The sequence below is a fragment of the Eleginops maclovinus genome, chromosome 7 (genome assembly GCF_036324505.1).
Source record: "Eleginops maclovinus isolate JMC-PN-2008 ecotype Puerto Natales chromosome 7, JC_Emac_rtc_rv5, whole genome shotgun sequence".
Classification (NCBI taxonomy): domain Eukaryota; kingdom Metazoa; phylum Chordata; class Actinopteri; order Perciformes; family Eleginopidae; genus Eleginops; species Eleginops maclovinus.
In genome coordinates this window covers 2,639,651-2,659,938 of record NC_086355.1, presented here as the reverse complement: position 1 = coordinate 2,659,938, position 20,288 = coordinate 2,639,651, and the positions used below count along the sequence as shown (strand labels likewise).

The 20,288-nt window shown below is 41.9% G+C and overlaps 1 protein-coding gene across 2 annotated transcripts; it reads right to left on the bottom strand.

Moving 5' to 3' along the window:
- Nucleotides 1–215: 215 nt before the first annotated feature.
- Nucleotides 216–19,699, bottom strand: rftn2 (raftlin family member 2). 2 transcript variants are annotated; one of them, XM_063887337.1, is made up of 9 exons: nucleotides 19,250–19,699; nucleotides 8,097–8,277; nucleotides 6,389–6,497; nucleotides 5,514–5,706; nucleotides 5,099–5,317; nucleotides 3,892–3,998; nucleotides 3,138–3,241; nucleotides 2,954–3,035; nucleotides 216–1,930 (listed from the first exon to the last, which is right to left on the bottom strand). In XM_063887337.1, exons 1-9 carry the CDS (start codon nucleotides 19,386–19,388, stop codon nucleotides 1,724–1,726), a joined length of 1,341 nt encoding a protein of 446 aa, XP_063743407.1. In that variant the 5' UTR covers nucleotides 19,389–19,699; the 3' UTR covers nucleotides 216–1,723. The 2 variants fall into 2 exon arrangements, with proteins under 2 accessions (XP_063743407.1, XP_063743409.1); XM_063887339.1 differs by having other exon boundaries at nucleotides 5,532–5,706.
- Nucleotides 19,700–20,288: the final 589 nt, after the last annotated feature.

Here is a 20,288-nt window from a genome sequence, read left to right as displayed (position 1 = left end):
ATGACTACAGCGGTAAGACCAAAAGTAAAGCTAAACAAATATTGGAAGAAGAGAAGCATTCCCAAATAATGACATGTTATCTCTGCTTTAATCCATAGTTGTTAGGCTTTTTTGTTTTCTGGTTAAGATGTGTCTCTTGCCGCTCAAATGGAGGCCTCCACTGAAGATTTGTATTAAAGAAGTTGTGTTCAAAACAAAGTTAACCTCACTTCAGATTGAAGATTCCGTTGAAGGATTTATTTACATTTTTAGGGTGAAAGCTTTGAGCTGTCCTGTGAGACATAACACTTATCTAATTAGGACAGGAATAAGTCATAATGAACAATGTATGAGATGCTATTAATGCAACAACTTTCAAACCATGGGAAATAAATGTTGAATACAATTAGAAACTGGAACCAAAATGTACAACTCAAAAGGAAAGGCTGGAAAGTTAATACTGACATTTAGTAAATGCTGACAGGTAATTGGAGGAGCTTAATACATTTAAACATGTATAGATGAGCGGTATGTACATCACTGATATACCTCAACTAGAGTTTAGTTGCATTTAATCTTCTTTCTTATCCCCGAAAAAGCAAAATAACATGCATCACAATTATCTGAAACACTTCACAGCTAAATATATATACAATTATATTGTCCTCTTAAAAAAATCCCTTTTAGCTCTAAAAGGAATCCACTTTTCCCTCCATAACACTGTTAACCTACTGTTTCATAAAAAAAGTATAAAATCCATGAAATGGTTCCTCCACACTCGTCTTGACCTGTTGCCTACATTACCCACAATGCAACGGAAACAATAGGGGGTTTATTCTGAGACGAGTATTTGCACCATCGTCACCCTTCCTCATAGTAATAGTGCTTTGAATAGAACTACAAACAGACTTCATAATGCATAAAATGGATGAAGTTCTCCTTTAAAAATACTTCAGTTTTCATTGTTTGAATATAAGAAGGTAGCAGGAGTATTGCCAGTACCATAAAAGCTGCAAAACAGCACTTTGATCTAAAGACAACAATGCAAATCGAGCATGAGATACTAAATAATACTTTAAAATGCATGCATGATGAGACAACCATTTCCAGAATGATTATGAAATCAGGAGGGATGTTAAAAACCCTGATATGAAATGTTTCTGAAAAGTTCCTCATAGCACCAAAGTACTTCAAAGTGTCCTCAGAGAAATACTGTGTTCAAAAGTATTACTGTCAGTACCAAAGTACACAGGATAAAAGTGACCTGTTAACCTTCACACCATCCATCCTTTTATAAGGAGAGGAGCTTTTATTTTGAAAAACCAGAAGCTAATGTGAAGGTGTAAAAAGTAAATGTGTTTAATGTGAATTCATTCAACTTTTAAGATGATGTGAGTTGGTTAAAAAAACATAAAGAAGTGGAGCCATTTTTCCCTCATTTCACCACCAGTGTTTCCAAAAATGTGCAGAAATCTGTGCTTTATTGTGAAAATCCCATGTGCTCTTGAACTCATCAGAGGTTGGAAATCTCCTTTAAAAAAACAAAGATTTAAGAATGCATAAAGTGTCTCCCATGGAGGTGTTTCTCCCCTTAACATATCTTATAGTCTGGACATAAATCTGAATCATTCTCATTATGGCTTCATGAAAACATTTATGAAAGTGCAGAGTTCCTCTCCGTTAAAGTCTCTTAAAATAAAAAACGTCTGTGGATTTTCCTTCAGTAATCCCACAGTCCTCAGCCTCACATGCAGGTGACCTCGGCCGTCCCCTCCTCCTGCTCAAAGCCCCCCTCTTCCAGGTGGGACAGGGCGCTGGGATATCCCCCACCGAACACAGGGAAGCCCCCGATGCCCCCAGCGGTGGGAGACGGGTCCTCAGGAGGGGGGAGAGGGCTGCTGACCGATCGACTCACGGAGCGGTTCGAAACCTCGCTGTGCACCGAGAGAGTCTGCAGTGGAACACGAGTTGGATACACGAGTGTGAGGAAGGATTAAGATGAAACAGTCTTAATAATCTGTATTGTTTTACAGTCCTTGGTTTAAAAACACTGACAGAACAAGTAGATATTTTACTTATTTAGAGCAGTAGCACACTCAGGGCAAAAGTCCTCCTTTCAAAATATCTTGCATAAAAGTGTGAAAGCATTCAAGTTTTATTGCTTCAGGTATAAAGGAATTCTCTTTGATGGATAATGGTGTGTAAATAAACTGTAAGAGGATTTAAGTAGTAAAATAAGAGCTAATTAATTATTATAAATACTAATATAATATAAAAAACGTGTTAAAAGAAACCAAATAATATAGGAATGTTTACTGAAAATATAAATATATAAAAAAAAAGAAAATGAGGAGGAGGAAGGAGGAAGGAAGGAGGAAGGAGAGGAGCTCTGCTGCTTTTGCGGTGCTGGGCAGAAATTATTTGTAACAACTCCCAATTTGATCTTTTAGTTTGATATTAAATTACTTTGATGGATGGCATGCAAACTATGTAAAAACACAATGCAGAGTTCATTTGTAAAAGTCAAACTGAAGTTGAACCTTTATAGAAATTGAACTTTCGACTATAATTGCCTTTAAATTGTAGTGGAGTAATCAGAAGTCATACCATTTTCATTTGTCGCACCAATAGACAACTATAACAACTTTAGCTGTTGGAATGTGTCCTGACATGTACAGAAATCTAAGAAAGCTACCCAGTGTAAAAAGGAATCTCTGAAAAGGGGCTCCAAATGTCTTCTAAGTAAAGTGCAGTCCCAGCTTCGGTCAGCAGGGGGCGGTGTAGCCACATAAATAGTTATTCAGCTCTGAGCCCTTTAAATAGATTTATTAATTATAATATATACAATTATATGTATTTATTGATGGCATATACATCACTTCATTTTCTAGTATTTATACATTTTTTATCATGACTTTTTTATTGCTGTCTTTTTCCTCTAAGTTTCAAATAAAGAGTACAAAAATACTATTACCGGGATCCTCTGTTGCCCCGCTGCCTGACCTCTGACCGGACGCTGCAGGAACACAACCTGCTTCGTGGCCAGATTCCCATCACTGCACACACACACAACACACACAACACACACACAGAGGCATGTTAGCTTATTGTAATCTTACAGCAGGTGCAGATCAGACTGAGTTGGTGTTTAGATCTACCTGTCGTGACGGATGATGGGGGTGGGCAGCACACAGGTGAGCAGCCAACCAAACTCAGCCAGAGTGTGAAGCAGGGGTCCGTAGTCTGTCTTCACATTAGAGCCCTGAGAGTAAACACAATATATACATATATAATCAGTGTTGAAGGAGGAAAATATGGTACACGTCTTCCTTCATAAAGCTAGATGAAGTAAACCTAAGTACAGTTATTTACCTCTCCTAGCCCTGTCTTAGTTTTTGGGGGGATTTAAATCGAATGAACCTTTAGCCCAGGTTAGCCCGGTGTGTAAATAGGCAGCCTTCACGAGCATGCTCATGATACAGCTAGCTGATGGTCTGGATTTACTGTGACGTCACCTGTTGGTTATAGACGAGGGTTTTACGACTTGAGTTTGGCATTTAGGCCGTAGCCATCTTGTTTTTTGGGACCAGAAATGACAAAAAAAAGGCTCAAAAACACATTTTCTAGAAGAAACGAGTAAAAACTAAATTTAGGGATCAGGAAAAATGAAATGGCTCTACATATAAAACAAATAATAGTGGCTTAAATAATAAAAATCAACAAGACAGTAAGACTTACTGCCCTCTCACCCTTTAACACATCCTGTTTCCTGCCTGATTCTACACTTTCATTGTCATATTAAGTTACTGTGGTCAGAATGAGGTCATGCACAATCATTATTAAGGAGTACACACACACACACACACACACACACACACACACACACACACACACACACACACACACACACACCTCGATGACGGTCCACTGCTCCACGACGATGGTGTCGTTGGCGGGAGGAGAGGTGCTCCTTTCTTCGTACACAAACAAACCCTCCAGAGATCTGGGCACCGGCTCGCCTGAAGAACAACAACAAAAAGTCACTTTAAAATGTGAGCAGGTGTTTATGTGGTTAGGTTTTATTATTGCATATAGTCACACACATTTATTACAGGTGGGAAATGATAAATAGCAAGTCTTTCAGTGGTGAAAAGCCCAAGGAGGAAACAGTGAGAGGATGTCTTTGGGTTGATATTGACCCAGTTTTCAGAAATAGGTTAAACTCTTTCTATGGAGGGTTCTTGTTGCTGCAGTGTGTGTGTGTGTGTGTGTGTGTGTGTGTGTGTGTGTGTGTGTGTGTGTGTGTGTGTGTGTGTGTGTGTGTGTGTGTGTGTGTGTCTTATGTCCATTTATTTCAGGCGTCTGAGGTCTCTGTCTGCTCCTCCGCAGAGGAACAGGAAGTGAGTTCGCCGAGGTCGGGAAGACGGCTCCAGATTTAGACCGTCAGCGGGACAGAGGTGAGACCGCAGACAAAACAGGAAGTGGCTGAGTTTATGTGTGTGTGTGAATCACTGTTTTATGAGAAAAATAATAATGGAAGAGGAAGGAAAACACCAGTTGGCTCTTAGCCCTTTTAACCGAAGGATTTCATATACTCTTCACTCCCTTAACTTAGCACTATCGTACAATTTTGAGGTATTTTATTTGGGAATTTTTATTTTCTGCTCCTGTATACTTTTACTCCCTTACATCTCATAGTTAAATTGACTTTTTACTGCATTTATTTGACAGATTGAGTTAAAACTCAACGATATAATGCAATACAATGCTACCAATGTACCATGGTAGCTAACAAAGTATATCCAAAGTTTTAAAGACTCAAAAATTATCGATTATATTTTAAAAAATGATCAGAAATATCTAAATTGACACAAATTGACAAACTATAACAATAAAAACACCTCACTTCAATAATATAAGCCATCTATAACACTTTGAGAGGGAATTTGACTCATAATACTTTGGTTCTTTCACTAAACTTTCATTTTGAATACAGTACTTTTACTTGTATTGGAGTATTTTTCACTGGTATTTCTACTTTTGCTTAATGAAGAGTACTTCCTCCCCCGCTGCCTGTAGTCATTCAAGGTTTAGGAATGTGAATCCGACTGAAACCGACCTTTGGGCGTGTCCCAGTACACGAAGGAGTCCACCAGCGACCAGCCTTTGCGGTAGTAAGCGGCGGTGAGCTCCAGCCAATCAGCTTCCAGGGAGCTGACCACCTGACCCTTCCTGGAGACGCGCATAGAGAGCGCCCCCTGGTGGTACTGACAGGCCAGTGAGTCGAGAGGAGCGCAGCCCGGAGCCCAGCAGTGGAAGAACACCAGCAGCCTCAGGTCTGCAACAGGAGCAGGAACACAAGTACTTTACTGGATCACCACCGTTTGATACTACTTCTACTCCACTACATTTGAGAGGGAAATATTGTACTTTATACTGCACTGTACTTTATGTGACAACACTACTTATATTGGAGTTTGAGACTATAGAGATATTAGATATTCTTTAATAAAAATAACCAAAGAAGTACGAACTTGCAGGGAGAGCCTCACCAGGACTGTAGGTGTGCTCCTCCAGCTCTGCGTCTCCGGGTGGAGTTCGGGGAGGGGAGCGTGGGGGGGAGCGGCAGCCCCTCTTCGGACTGTGAACTCGACCGTTAGTGATCCCGCTCACCTGCTGGAGGACCGAGCCGACGAATCGAACGCCCCCACGAGCGCTGCTGTTCACCTGCCAGACGAACAAACAAACCCAGAGTTAGTATTTCACTTATTTTAAGCACGTTTAACTTCTGATAATGTGAACATATTCTATACTTTATTTAATGTAAAAGTGCTAAGGGCTTTAATAGGGAAAAGATAAACAATATTTTAGGGATTTTAAGACTAAAAAAGTATTTTAGAATCATGAAAAGCTTCAAAAATATCCACAATTTTTGTGTTGTAAGGATTTTAGAGTCCTGTCCTGTATGTCATTTCTTTTAGGAATGTGTATGCCTTTATTTTATTGAAGAGTCTCATTAAGGGTTAAAGTACTCGGTATTTCAGCAAGTATTTTCCTAAGCGTCTTAAGAACCCTGAAATGATAAATATATTCACTATTTAACATTATAATTAATGAGAGTCTTTAAAGTCATGAAAATAAAAAAAAGAATGAAAAAATCTTGCTTTTTTGTAGGGATTATTATTATAATATATGATCCAGTATTTATTTAAAGTCCTAAAGGGATGAAAAGTACACAGTATTGTTTCTTTAAAGCATAAATCTATCATCTGCTGACCCCTCTGAGGGTGCAGCTAACCCACAGGGTGGGAACCACAGGCCTGGAGTAACATTTGAAACACTGCTCCCTCGTGTATTTCTATATACTTTTAGGGCGTCTAAAGTTGCAGTAAATCTTAATCTCGCTGACCCTGTCGATGAGCGCTCGGACCGTGTCGCCCGTCAGTGAATCTCCAGGTAGCGGCCACTCCTCCACCTTCAGCATCGGCACGCTGTAACACATGGACGCCATCTGCTTACTGCAACACACACACACACACACACACACACACACACACACACACACACACACACACACACACACACACACACACACACACACACACACACACACACACACACACACACACGCAGAAAACATCTATTAGAAAGCAGAAGTCGAGCAGTGACAGTTGATGTGTCTTCGGGGAGTTTCTGGATTGGTGCCCAGCTGGAAGGTTCAGAGTTCACTTGTTTTTGTCACAGAGCTGCAGACACCCACACGTCAATGATTTAGGCTCAGCAGGGGGCGGCTGCAACCTACTGTCTGAGCAATTAACTCAAAGGGTAAACAACAATTTAGGCAACTGAAGTGATGACAAGTCGTAAACAACATCGTGCATTTCCAACATGAAGGTTAAAAAACAACATGGTAGGGCTTCAGTCGACTTATGCAAAAGCACATCTTCATGCACAAATGAAATCTCCTACAAGTTACTCATTTACTAAAGATATCTCAGTCGACCGACACTCCTAACTGTTGACTAATTGATCAGATGATTAAGTAGACTGATCTGTAAAATCTGTATTTCCTGTGGTTCATCATTACCATTATTAATTCACCTCCACTGCCATCTTATGAAATAAAAATCCTCATCATAGTAACAGTATCTTAACCTATAAAGACCTCAGCGCTGATAAATACTTCATCCCCATTGGCTGCTGGGGGACCCCTGTTGTCGGGTGGATTTCCAGCCAATAAAAATCAGGGTAGACATTCAGCGAAACCAAAACAAAGTCTACAGCAGGCACGACAGTCTGACCTCCTACCAGCGCTCTGCATTAAATATGCAGCTGACTTCATCCATCATTCATCTATTTACTAGACGGTGTGGAGGTGAACATGTGGGCGCACAGTGGGGAGGCATGTGAGGCAGAGGGAGGGGAGTCACATACTGCATGTGTACGTTAATTACAGTACAGATACTGTTTGTCATTACTGAAGACAAGGTTTAAATGAATATCATACCAGAAGAAGTTAAAACCACTTGTAATCAGGAATGGGGTTCCACAGGGAGCTGGACTCGGGCCACTCCGATTTCAAATATACAGAAACTAAATCATTTGTCATAATCGGTACTTCAATGTTTGCTTTGAAGCAGATGATGCACTTTTGTATATCCCTGTCTCCACTGAGGCTACAAGGCTCATCTTTAGTCTGATTAATAAGCCAATATTTCCTTTGTTTTAGGATTTTGGAGTTTGACAGAAGTGAATATATTTAGTAATTGATCAGATTATAGTCCTGAAAATCGGGAAATATTGAATATTTTACTTTTTAATGATTTTGAACGAGTCCAGGAGGTTTCAGTATTCAATATTTCTCTTAGTTAGGGATTTTTTACATTTGAAAAAGTGGAATTATCCAAGATATTTCTATTAGAGTGACACAAAAGTAAAGTTTTCAGTATTTAACCTCTGGAGGTATCCTGTATTTTACATTTTGGGAGATTTAGTTGCTGAAAGTTGTGAAGGTAGTATTTTAGTCAGTGTTAAGATAGTTGACATTTTGAAGCGGCATGTATTAAAACCGCTTTTTCTTTTGCTTTAAGGATTAAACAGGGTTAGTTTTTGTGTACCTGGATCTGGGTCGGGCCATGATGGCGCGGTACAGCAGGCTGAAGGGCAGCGATCGACTCCGGCCCACAGACAGGATGATGGGATGCAGGGCGGTGAGGACGTAGCCCTGAGTGTAGTACGGCTGCAGAGCCTGGGGCAGCTCGGAGAGGGAGGACACATACTGCACCGTGGGGCGGCTACCTGCAGGGACGGAGACATAAAGGGTAGGGAAACATGTCAGGAAAGGGCAGCTGGTTTATAAAGTGCATTTCAGACCATCAACCCTTTAATGTGGGAACATATCTAAACACTCATATGTTGTAGAAGCTCCAAAATCTTAAACACACCACCATCTTACATGACAAGCATTCTCTCGTTGTCTTTGTCCGACAGCTGTAAATAATATTCAATCTATGATATTCTCAAGCAACATCGCCAAATACTCACCTGTATTAGCTTCTTAAATGGGAGGATGTGTTGCTTTCTTTTCACACATGATAGTAACCTGGATGTCTCTCAGTTCTGGACTGTTGGTCGTACAAATCAAGACATCACATAGGAAACCTTTACCCTCTTTTTGGCATTTTATATAAATAATCCTTTCATTGATTGATAATGACAGATAATACTTAGTTACAGTCCCAAAACTTGTCTTGCAGCATACATTGATATGTCAATTATAACACCTAATGTGTTTTATCCTACATGGAGATTATTTTGGCTGCAAGAAATCTTAAAAATAAGAAGCTGGAGTGAGCAAATGAAATTGGAATCGTCCTCAAAGCATTGACAAACCAAGTCTCCATTGGAGTGATGCACGGCCACACACCAGGACCATTTGCTCCATTCACAACACAACACCAGGCCAGTATCTCCCACAATGATAGCTCAGTTAGCAGCAGTGTAAAGCTGCAGTACCATGAGGGAAAGCCTGAAATGGTGAGAAAGGGATGTGCTTTGTGGGAAAGTTGTTCTTTACATCACTTCTCCACGGTTGCTACACACACGCAGTACTGTAAACACAAAAACACAACGTCCGCCAGAGAGAAATGTTAATAACTGAGCTTCACATTTACTTTACATTAGGTTATTCCGTCAGCAGAGAAGGTGCTATTTTAAGATCACACATATGGAACCACTTGGTAAACTACCCACATACATTATGAATACAACTCCTTTACATCCAGCCTCCTGACATACATAGATTATGAAGACGTTGTGGATCTGGAAACTGAAAAATGTCTTCTAGGTCTGACAGAGTTTTAAAATCTCGAGTCCAGCTGTGTCTCAACGCTCAGATGTCGCCCGTTTAAACACCAACCACACACCCCGGCATGTTGAGGGAAACACCACATCAGCACGCTCTTACGTAAGGTTGTATAAATACATACAAATAAAAGTACACACAGCGCACTCACACAGACTGAATGCATATTTTTAGAGCTGCGGGTCCAGCTGTGGGGTCTGATGTGGGGGTTATGATGGTTTGATGTCCATTATGAAAGATGTGGCTCTGGGACTGGTTCACACACAAACAGAGGAAGAGTATAATCTAATAGGTTAAAAGTTATTGTAGGGTTGATTATGTCACTATCCATTCCTTTCTCACTTATTATTAAGCCTATAAAACGTCTAACCGGTTTTGAAGACTTCTAAAACAGCAGCAAGTTCGTTCATTCGTTCAGAAATCACTGCAGAAAGTAAAACCACAGGCAAAAATGTGTCTGAAAATAGTTAGAAATGCTGTTTAGAGTTTCCTAAAACCAACATTTAACTATTTCTTACTCTGTCAAAAAACAGTGGGACAAACAGAAGTATTTCATAATAAAACCTAAAAAGCAGGCGTGTACATTTGGCCTAAGTGCTTTTTAAAAAAGGTCGAATTGCGATTATCTTGGCTGATATTTCGGTTGCGATATGAGACCTGATTGAGTGATTCATTGAAGGTCATATTTAAATGATCAAGGTGTGGTTTAGGAGGATCTGGAACGGTCTCACGTCTGTAGAATATCGTGCGCAGACTCATCTCTGCAGCATGACAATATCAAATCAGAAACTGTATTTCTAAAATCAGCTTTTATAAAATATGCTAGGAATAGTTCAGGACCTTATTACGGCCCTTCAAAAGTTCAATTGAGGAAAAGCCATTACTTTCGATTAGTGACATACATTTAGTCATTTCTTTCTGCAGATTTGAAGCCAAACTTTGTCTGTTTCACTGCATTTTGTGGCTCAAAATGTTGCACAATGAATCGTCTTACAGTTCTGTAATATGTGAAAGGACTTTATGATATGGCCCATAACCGTCTATCCCTGTGTCTCTTCTGTATATACTGTAGATGCCTGCATAAAAGGAAGCATAGTGTAAACTCTCCCAATGCTTTTCCAAAAGGCTGTAATCTGTTTTATCCGTCTCTCATTCCTGTCCTCATGTGATCCATTTCCTCACCAGTCGGAGGTATAAAGAATTCCCAGTGAGAGCTGAGGAGCTGCTTCTGTGTTGTGTTGTTTTTCTAGAAAAAACTCTGGCTGGAAATCCCTGTGACCATCACCATACTTCCTGTGTCCACAAAGAGTGGCTGTTCACAGAGGGGGCTTGGCTGTGTGCCCCCATGAAAACACACAACACATTTCAACTTCAGTGTGTGTGTGTGTGTGTGTGTGTGTGTGTGTGTGTGTGTGTGTGTGAGAGAGAGCATTCCTCACTACAACCCCCCACATTCTCACGGACAAACACCCCAGAGAGAGGAGAGCGGACCACAGCTGAGATCACCGCAGCCTCTCAATGGTTTGTCTGGCGGGCTCCATTATGAGACTAAAGACCACCACCACCTCAGAGAACTGCAGCAGGGGCCGGGCAGAAACAGCTACAGTTTACAGGCATTCCTGTGGCTCTAAAGCCTGCTGCAAAACACTTTCATTAGAGGAGAGTGAAGCTCAGTGCACTTTGAGATGACGTGTTGTTCTTCATATCAGTTTCTTATTTCCACATCAACTTGTTTAAAAGCAACATCGTTAGAGCTGATATTTAGAGAAAAAGGTCTATCTCTTTAGCTGCTAAATGCCCCACTTTGTTAACCAGCTTGTAAACGTTTCGGTTTGCTGTTTTGCAGGTAGAGTGCAGTCTGTATTTACAACTTTTTCTCTGAAAACGACACTTCGAGAGAGGTGAGTGCATTCAAACTTCCTGCAAAACTCTTTAATTGGGATGCAAGACGGGCGTGCATGTTGCAGCTCACTTTCGAAGTTGCAGAGCATGCTGCAGATAATGGAGGCCCATGATGTCATGCACACACACCTCCACCCCAGGCTTTTGTTGAACGCTTTTTTGCATGTCTTGCCCCCTTCTTTGAGTCCTTACACCCCCCCACCTCCTCCTCCCATCCTGCTGCCGTCACCCAGCACACTGAGTCCTCTGTTCAGCACTGTGTGGGAGAAAAAGTGAAGAAGGGTGGACTAGCAAAGAGGGAAAAGAAGTAGAGGTGGCAGGATGAAAGGGGGAAGGGGGGGGGGGTGAGGCACTAAGAAGAGTTGCGCAACAACTGAGAGCACAGAGAGGGGTGACTCTGGAGGGAGTAGGGAGGAGGGAGGAAGGAGCCAGACAGCAGTTACAAGATGGATTTTATGAGCCGGTTTGTAAATGGGAGAGAAGGTGTGAAAAGGAGAAAAAGCTGCCCGGCAACAAGGAGCGGAGAAAACAGGAGGAGCACGAGAAGGACAAACAAGCAGCTCTGAGAGGCTCAATGCTAATGTTAGCATGCTCACAATGACACGTTTAGCAGGTATAATGACAGATACTTACGTGTTGCATTAATGATCATCTTTGTGTCCTTCCTCTCACTCCGTACTTTAAATCCTTTGACAGTTTTGCACATGTCTGCCGTGTACAGCTGTACAGCGCTTCCTCATTTCACAGGTATGAATCACAATAGATCCACTCTTTTATACACACATTCCTGCACCATTAGACACCAAAACCATTTCTTTGTATGTGAAAATCATGTCATAGGACGTGAATTGTAATAACGAGCACTTGAGTTGCTTTATCATCGGAGCTGTGATTCCCAGTCTGAGGTATTGGGAATTTCTGACTCCCAAAATGGAAGTAAAACCTTCATCATCTAAGCATCTACATGAAATAAATCCAGCTAGTTCAAACAAAGATCTACACTGTTCCATTGCATCTGTTTTCCCTTGTTGACATGCAGCTACAAATCTGTAACATCCCAGAAACAACGAATTCAGGCTGTTTGAAAAAGTAGGATTTCCCCCAAAACATCTCCTCTAAATCACCACCTCGAAGTGTTATAGTGGGGTCTGTATTTGCAGAGACCCTCCCCTATCCTTGTGTTTCTTTATTTTGCTGTGTTTGTGACATTTCTGAGCATCAACCTCTCTTAAAACGTAGAAACCAGGTGCAAGATCGTAAGCAAGACAGAAAGAGATCAAAGAGAGACAGAAAAACAGCAAGGAGATGAAGCTCGTTCAAAACAACAGGAACTCTGGGGTGAACCGTAACCCCCGTGAAAGAGGGGCTAACTTTAAATGTTGTGTTTAACAAAGTGAAGCTGACAAAGCCCTCTCATTCTTAGTATAAATAATAAGGATGATCACCTGTTCTTGCCATTTCTGTACAGATTTCCTAATTAGTTTTATGCCTAATTGGTGATATTCGAATTCGGTAATAATGGTGATAAATGCGAAGTTAAACAAACAGCAGTAACAACAAGGCATTTCACTTTTCAGAGGATATGTTGAACACACACAGGTATAGAAACATCTGTCATTCCTTTATAGTTGTGTTTGTGTCAACTTGATTTTCTACTGTCTTCCAGCTTTGTCTGGTCTCAAAATCCTTAGAAAAACCTCTGTGTTAGAAGCTTTGTTTACCAGCTCTGTTTGCTGTTGAGCAGGTAGAGTGCAGGGACTTTATCTCCCTGGAAACGCCCCTATGAGAGGAGTGAGAGTTAACCAAAACAGTGAAGTTGTGGGACTGACGGATCAACACCAATCTGAAACTCAAAGCCATAAACCTCGTGAGGATTAGAGAAGACATTTCACACACTACTGCGCTACACATTTTGCCAACCAAGAGCCCTCTGAGAACAATAGTTCATGGGTTGCCAGGTTGGTACTGACTTGCCCTGCCCTCCAAATCTCCTCTAAATCTAATAATGAAAGCACTGCCTTTTAATCTGAAATAATCCAGCATGTGGTATTGGATTCCCAGATTAGGGTTAGGGTTCGGAGATTACAGAAAATTGCACTCATCCCTGGAAATAATGACGAGTCCCGGCAGGATGATAGATTCCCTCTTACAGTACCATCAGGACGGACGATCGATGCGTAGCTCTGTCAGAACATATCAGACGCCATCTCTCCACGGATTGGAAGAAGGTTGCAAATTAAAGCCACATTTCTTCAACCCGAGTTCATCCAGCCGGCGATGAAAGCACGTCGCTTCAGGTTAAGCCATCTCTCCACCCGCAAATCCCTTTGTATTGCCCCATTTGTTCATCTCGTCCTGACCTGCCATTGCTGAGAGCACATCATCCTCTTATCCTTCATTCCCCTCAGAGTCCACTTCCAGTCTCTGCCTGACACAGGGGGAGGTTCAGGCCGAGGCTATCCCACTGTCAGGACGGCTCTCAGCCCCGGGCTTCATGCAGGAAGTCGTTTACAGCAAGAGGAAACACAGGATTTCTGTTGTCTTTACAGGAGGAAGCTATTTCAGGAGAACATAGGATAGAACTTTATTTAACCCCCAGGGAAACTGTTGTGCAGCAGCTGAAGAAAGTAGAGGATCCAGCAGATTGTTTTGTTGATAAGACTATGGCCACGCTAGGCAGTACTTAGGAGGAACCGAGCTTTGTTTATTTAAAGACATAGGTTTAGGAGCGCACACTAACACACTCTAAATAAAATTGCTGACAATAACCGCCAACACACTGTTAATTTAATAGGGTAAATTGAGCAGTCTCCAATAATTTGGTACTGCAAATAATCATTAGTAGCTTACTAGCTAACAGCGGCTATCATCACTTCTATTAGGGCACAGCAGCCATATGGGATTCAAGCCAAAACTACAAGGTCCAAAGTCACGCTGCATAAGTGATCACAATGCATGGCATGGAGTCCACTAAGGGAAGCATGTGATTTAAGACGGAGCAAAAGTGTGTTTGCATGCTAAATGTATGCAGTTATATTTCAACAAATTAAGCCGAGGCTTCAGGACCTCAAAGGAAACAGGACTTAATTGATGCATCCTGAAGAACTTGAGTAATAAATGCACATTTAAGGACATCCACATGTTCCTGACCTTCACTCCATCAGAATCACCCACACTGTGTTTCACTAAAAGTCAGGATCAGGTTGTTTTCATTCACACTGTTTTAGATTTTTGACTGATGGACTGTGTTTATATAACCCTTTTCTGTTGAAGCGAACACTCAAAGCGCTTTACAACACAAGTCATTCACCCATTCATACAGAGCAGAGGTTGCATGTGAATTACCAGCCTGCTTATCAATACGGGGGTTTGGGGGTTCAGTGTCTTGCTCAAGGACCCTTTAACTCTCTCTGTAGGACATAGGAATATTGCCAGAAACCCTCAAGTTTCTAGACAACAGAGGCTGCTACCTGGACTGAGATTTAAAAGTAAGGAACACAACGAGCAGTGTGCAATAAAAAGATCAATACCTATATAAAAACCTCTGCAGAGTGCACATGATTTCTGGCTCTCACATGTGCAGGGCTGTCAGTAATGAGTTCAGGGAGGAATTAGCTTGAGGAAGTCTGATGTGCTGCCTCTGGCTCCAGGCTCCACGTCCAGCAGTCTCCTCTCGTATAAACCAGGCCAAGCTGAGGGGAGCACTGCAGCTACTGGGCACAGTGGGAGATACACTGGTGTGTGTGTGTGTGTGTGTGTGTGTGTGTGTGTGTGTGTGTGTGTGTGTGTGTGTGTGTGAGAGGATTGAAAGTTGTGACAGCAGCTTCGAGTGTGTCCCAGAAACGCTTCCAAGGAGAATCAAGGCCAGAGAAGGGTGGAGATAATTCTCATAACGGCATCCTGTAAACTCCAGTGATCTCTGCATGTTATTCAAATATATCTGTGCATTTGGAGGTGAAGGGGGGGGGGGGTGCAAACTTGCCTGAACAGAAACCATTAGAGGAAAAGCAGTTCAACAACACCTGCAACATGAAGATGCATCAGACTGAGAGACAGCTGTTGGCCAGGTGCTCAGCAGGAATGTCCTGACAGATGTGTTACTTTAGAAAACACACTGCACACGACTACTGACTCTTCACACCTCCTTCAACTAATTATTGAAGGTTGCTTATCTTTAGAAGAAGAAGACATACTTTATTAATCCCTTACAGGGAAATTGCTTTCTCTACTCTGTTGTGTTGACACACATTAAACACACAGAGGATATACATGCACAAACACAGAGGAAATACATGCACACACAACCACATGCAGAGGAGAGGTGGCAGAGCAGAGAGGCAGCCAGGTACCCGGCGCCAAGGGAGCAGATAGAGGTTAGGTGCCTTGCTCAAGGGCACCTCGGCAGTGGCCTAGGAGGAGAACTGGCACCTCTCCAGCTACCAGCTCACTCCTATTTATTTTGGTCCGATCGGGACGTGAACCGGCGACCCTTCGGCCCCAAGGTTGTTTCAACTCATCCTTATGTGCACTCTCTGTTAAGCATGTATGGATCAATACATGGTCCATGGCTGGGCGCTCACACTGAAAGTAAACCCCTCACCCACGGCCTGTGTTGTCCCTTTGTCAATGCCAATAAAGTTTATTTTAACATCATGGTTTCCTCCTCAACTTTGACTAAGAGTAAAGTGTTACTTCATGCAAAAAACAGAGGGACAGAATGGTATGCAGCTTCAGTCATGCCTCCACATTACATCACACAGGCTTAAGGAATACTGTATTATATTGCTGTGTGTTGAACATTTTCAGCACCTTTTTTGCCTCACTTTGCTTTTTCTAGGAAGTGAGAAAAACACCTTGAGTGAATGTTGGATCAGATCTGATGTCCTCTATCCTGAGAGCAAAGTGAACCGTGCAGAGTCTCATGATGAGTGAGAATTCAGTCTGGTGAAAAGCCAGGAAAACAAACATTTAGCGGCACATTTTGTACGTCTGTTCGGCTTTCATTCTGCCAGAAAAACTAGACTGATTTCACCAAGACATTCTAGGATAGTGCCAGTTATTATTTATTAAACTAAACCAGAGACTCTTTAACAAAGCTGCTACACAAGTATAGACAATTAAGGGTCTTGTGTGGGGATGCCAGTCATCACCAGACTGCACATGACTTCTAGAGATGTGATTCACTCCCAGTTTATCTTTAGCTCTGCCAATTAATGCGACTTCACACTTTGAGAGAGATGCACACTGACACATTTCAAGACAGGGATAATTATGCAGATCAAGGAAGACAGCGTGCAACATGAAACCTGCATTTCAACCATTTACTCACATGGTGAACAGCTTTTAGTGTGCTATATTCTTCACAAAACACAGATTCAATGCCTCTAGCTACATGTGCAAGTACTTTTTAGGATAGTGAGTGCTTGTTTGATCATTTGCAGGTGAAAAAGTCTTGCATTTGCATATGAAACATCTGGATCCAGTTTACCTCTGACAAGATTTTCAAGTTTGCATCCCAAAAAAACAGCTTCAGAAAGCTCTAAGTCTAAGAGAGATGGATTGTGATTGCTGGTGTTTGTTTAAGGTGGATCAACACACAATGTATGACTCACACACACCCTGTCTGAACAACTGTATTAATAAATGCGTCTGAGAGCAGAACCCATGACTCCCTGCTGACGACAGGCGCGAAGAATCAAAACGCTTGTGGAAAATCTACAAAAACAACCCTTAAATGACATAAATCTGAAAAAGTGCGGCCTGTTTTTGGCCCCTGATCCTCATCCAAGTTCATTGACTGTATATGGATTATCTGTCAAACTGATGCTTATATTGACCCAATATTGATAAATATGCATCTTAAAACATTTAAATAACTGCTTAATCTGAGCCATCTGGTTGGTCATAAGCTCCATCCATCCATCCATCCATCCATCCATCCATCCATCCTCTCCGCTCATCCATCCATCCTCTCCCGCTCATCCATCAGAGTCTGAGGTAACAGCTCCAGCAGAGAGCCCCAAACTTCTCTTTCTCTGGCCACATCAACCAGCTCTGACTGGGGGATTCCAAGGTGCTCCCAGGCCAGCGAAGAGATATAGTCCCTCCACCTGGTCCTAGGTCTACCCCTCGGTCTCTTCCCAGCTGGACGTGCCTGGAACACCTCCCTAGGGAGGCGCCCAGGCGGCATCCTCACTAAGTGCCCGAACCACCTCAACTGGCTCCTTTCAACGCGAAGGAGCAGCGGTTCTACTCCGAGTCCCTCCCGGATGACTGAACTTCTCACTTCATCCCTAAGGGAGATGCCAGCCACCCTGCGGAGAAATCGGCCGCTTGTATCCCTAAAGCACGTCCTGTTTTATTGCTTTTATATTCTAAATGGCCCCATACATTACAAAATGAACATCATGCTGCATGGAAGAAGGCTTGAAAGTAGGGAGTGAGATACTGAACTCATCGGGAAAGTGTTTACTGAGCAGGACTGGGGTCATTTTTTCATAGACTTCCATACAATCTGCTGCTGTTTTAAGTCGTCTCCTTCTGCTCATTAGATAGGACGCAGGTTTAAGGCTCTATAATAAAGTCTTCTATGAATCTAATGGAGGTATGTTGGGTTGGCACTCTTTGGTCTCACGAAGAAGACGTTTGAACACTTAAGACTCAGGAAACAACGGTCATTTTTCACCGTTTCCTCATGGGTTACAGACTTCAGTTCATTAGTCAACAATGAACGCCATCGTGAGTCTACATGATTGGATCCAAGCCGAGCGTCGGCCAATCCTGAAGTCATTACTTCCCTAATATGGAAAGCTCCACTTTTCCTCCGTGATTCATTATCGTGCCGGCCCGCTGTTTACTTGCCCTGTCTCCCATTCAGAACTTAATCACCATTTCCTTCCAAATAGGTCACAGTCACAACAGCCAGTCCCAGGACCAGATGACGGGATTATCCCTGAAATAAATGGCAGCCCCCATCGGCCATCTGAGACTATCACACGTGTTTGAATTAGATTTCATATCCCAGCAGGTGGGCTCCTCTTTGCTCTATGCATACCACATGGAAAGGGGGGGGGGGGTGGGTGTGTGTGTGTGTGTCCATTTGTGTGGGCAGGGAAAGAAACCCAGTGTGACCTATTTCTTTTACGCTGGGAAAAAAAAAACCGTCCTGTTGCTAGGAAAAGTCCACTGTTAGCCTAGATGCTGTAATGTTACACACGTGTCGTTTTGAAAGGGTATTAGAATCACATTTAAAGCATTTACAGGAAATAAAGCCCCAGTGTGAATACTAAACTTATACTGTGTTCCTATAAAACAACCGTTGACTTGTGGTCTGCTATTTAAGACCATTTTAAATAGGGACGTTTTAAGACCCTATTAACATGACAAAGGCTGAATATCTTAATATTTATTAAAAAGAAGCAACTAAAAGGTGAATAATTAGTGCATTCAGCTCCTTTAACGGGACATCAGTGACAATAGTTTTCTGTCAGAGTAAGATTAATAAATGCACTGAACTGTGGATTGCTCCTAAACTGTCATCACAATGTCCAAAAGTTCAAAAGGTGACTCCTGACAAACAAACAATGCTGAACTTTTAACACGGGAGAAGCTCGAACAAACAAATGTTTTGGGTTTAAGATGAGGATTACTTTCCGATCAACATTTTTAACAGCTTCAGGTTGAATAAAATGTCAGAAGAGTTCCCAGGAGTGTGACAGCTTCCTTTAAAGCCAAGAAAAAGCATCAAATCCTGACTGGAACCAGATTAAGTGTGCCATTTATTTCTTTGCCTGGTAAACTGTGCATTATCCCAATTTTAATGGACACAAACACACAAAAACAGCTGAAAATAAGTGAATTAAAGCCTCTTTGTACGATTCATTTATCCGATGTGTGGCTAATTAACTGTTTGTCCATTTAGTAATCGGTTAATTGATTATTGTTTCACATTGATTGATTGGTTTTGCTCAACACATGGTGGTATAAAGCATTATCTCCCCCTACCTTCCAGGCTGAAGTCCAGCAGCACGTACTCGTACACAGTCTCAGTTTTTGTCTCCACTTGAGGTCTCTTCAGGGTGGAGTAGATCTTCCCGGGGCTGCTGTCCTCCGGGTCTTCCAGCTTCCTCAAGCCGCAGCCCATGGCCTCTGAGGCGGGGGAGCAGCAGCAGGATGAGCGGGGTGGGAGAACCGGAGGGTTTTTTTTTTCTTCCCTTCAGCCTTCAACTTCACCGGGACCGCTCCATCACATCCTCCGCGGGTAATCCCTCTGAGTGCTCACAGATAAATACTAAATAAATAAAAAACACTGTAGCTGCAGAAGACTGCCGGTAACCGGAAGAAAGAAGGCGGTTGTTTGTGGGGAAAGTGCCCGGGTGATGTGGACTCAGGTCGGACGCGTGGAGAGGAGGAGTCGCTCTCTCTCTCTGTCTGGAAGAAAAGTTTCCTCCACAATCAAGCCCGCAAGGATAATACAACTTCCGGTCATCCTTTCAAAATAAGATGCAGGAATTAAAGCTAAATCAGTGGTGGAGGAAGTACTGGCAGATGCTTTTCTACAGAAATAAAACCTCCTTTGTATCCTTTAAAACTGCACAGCTCTACCACTTACAACATAAAGGATAATATGAATATACTATGGATGTATTTTTACATTGTATTAGTTATTTCAAAGTATATTATTTATTATGTCTATTTATGTATTTACATTTTTTAATCCTAGTTTAATACTAATTATTTTTCATTATTTTCTTCCAATATTCCATTTTTATGTCTCCACAGAATACACTGAAGAAAATTCTGTGTATGTGAGAACCTATTGGCAATCGTGACTTTGATTCTGTACAAATCGGTCCTGCATTGAAAACATCAACAACATACAATTGAGTTAACAAAATAATGTTTTCCATTTATTTGACAAATGTATTTGTTAGCATTTTTCTTTTCCAACACAAAAACACATGGACAGGATTTTACTTTTGACTTGGAGTATTTTAGTAGTGTGGTATTTTTACTTAGGAATAGGATCTGACACTACATATTG

Coding starts and splice junctions, on each gene's coding strand:
- rftn2 (XM_063887337.1), bottom strand. CDS start 19,388: ATGGGCTGCGGCTTGAGGAAGCTGGAAGACCCGGAGGACAGCAGCCCC. Junction 6,498..8,096: donor ATGGCCCGACCCAGATCCAG/GTACACAAAAAC, acceptor TGTGTGTTGCAG/TAAGCAGATGGCGTCCATGT. Junction 5,318..5,513: donor TGGTGAGGCTCTCCCTGCAA/GTTCGTACTTCT, acceptor CTCCTGTTGCAG/ACCTGAGGCTGCTGGTGTTC.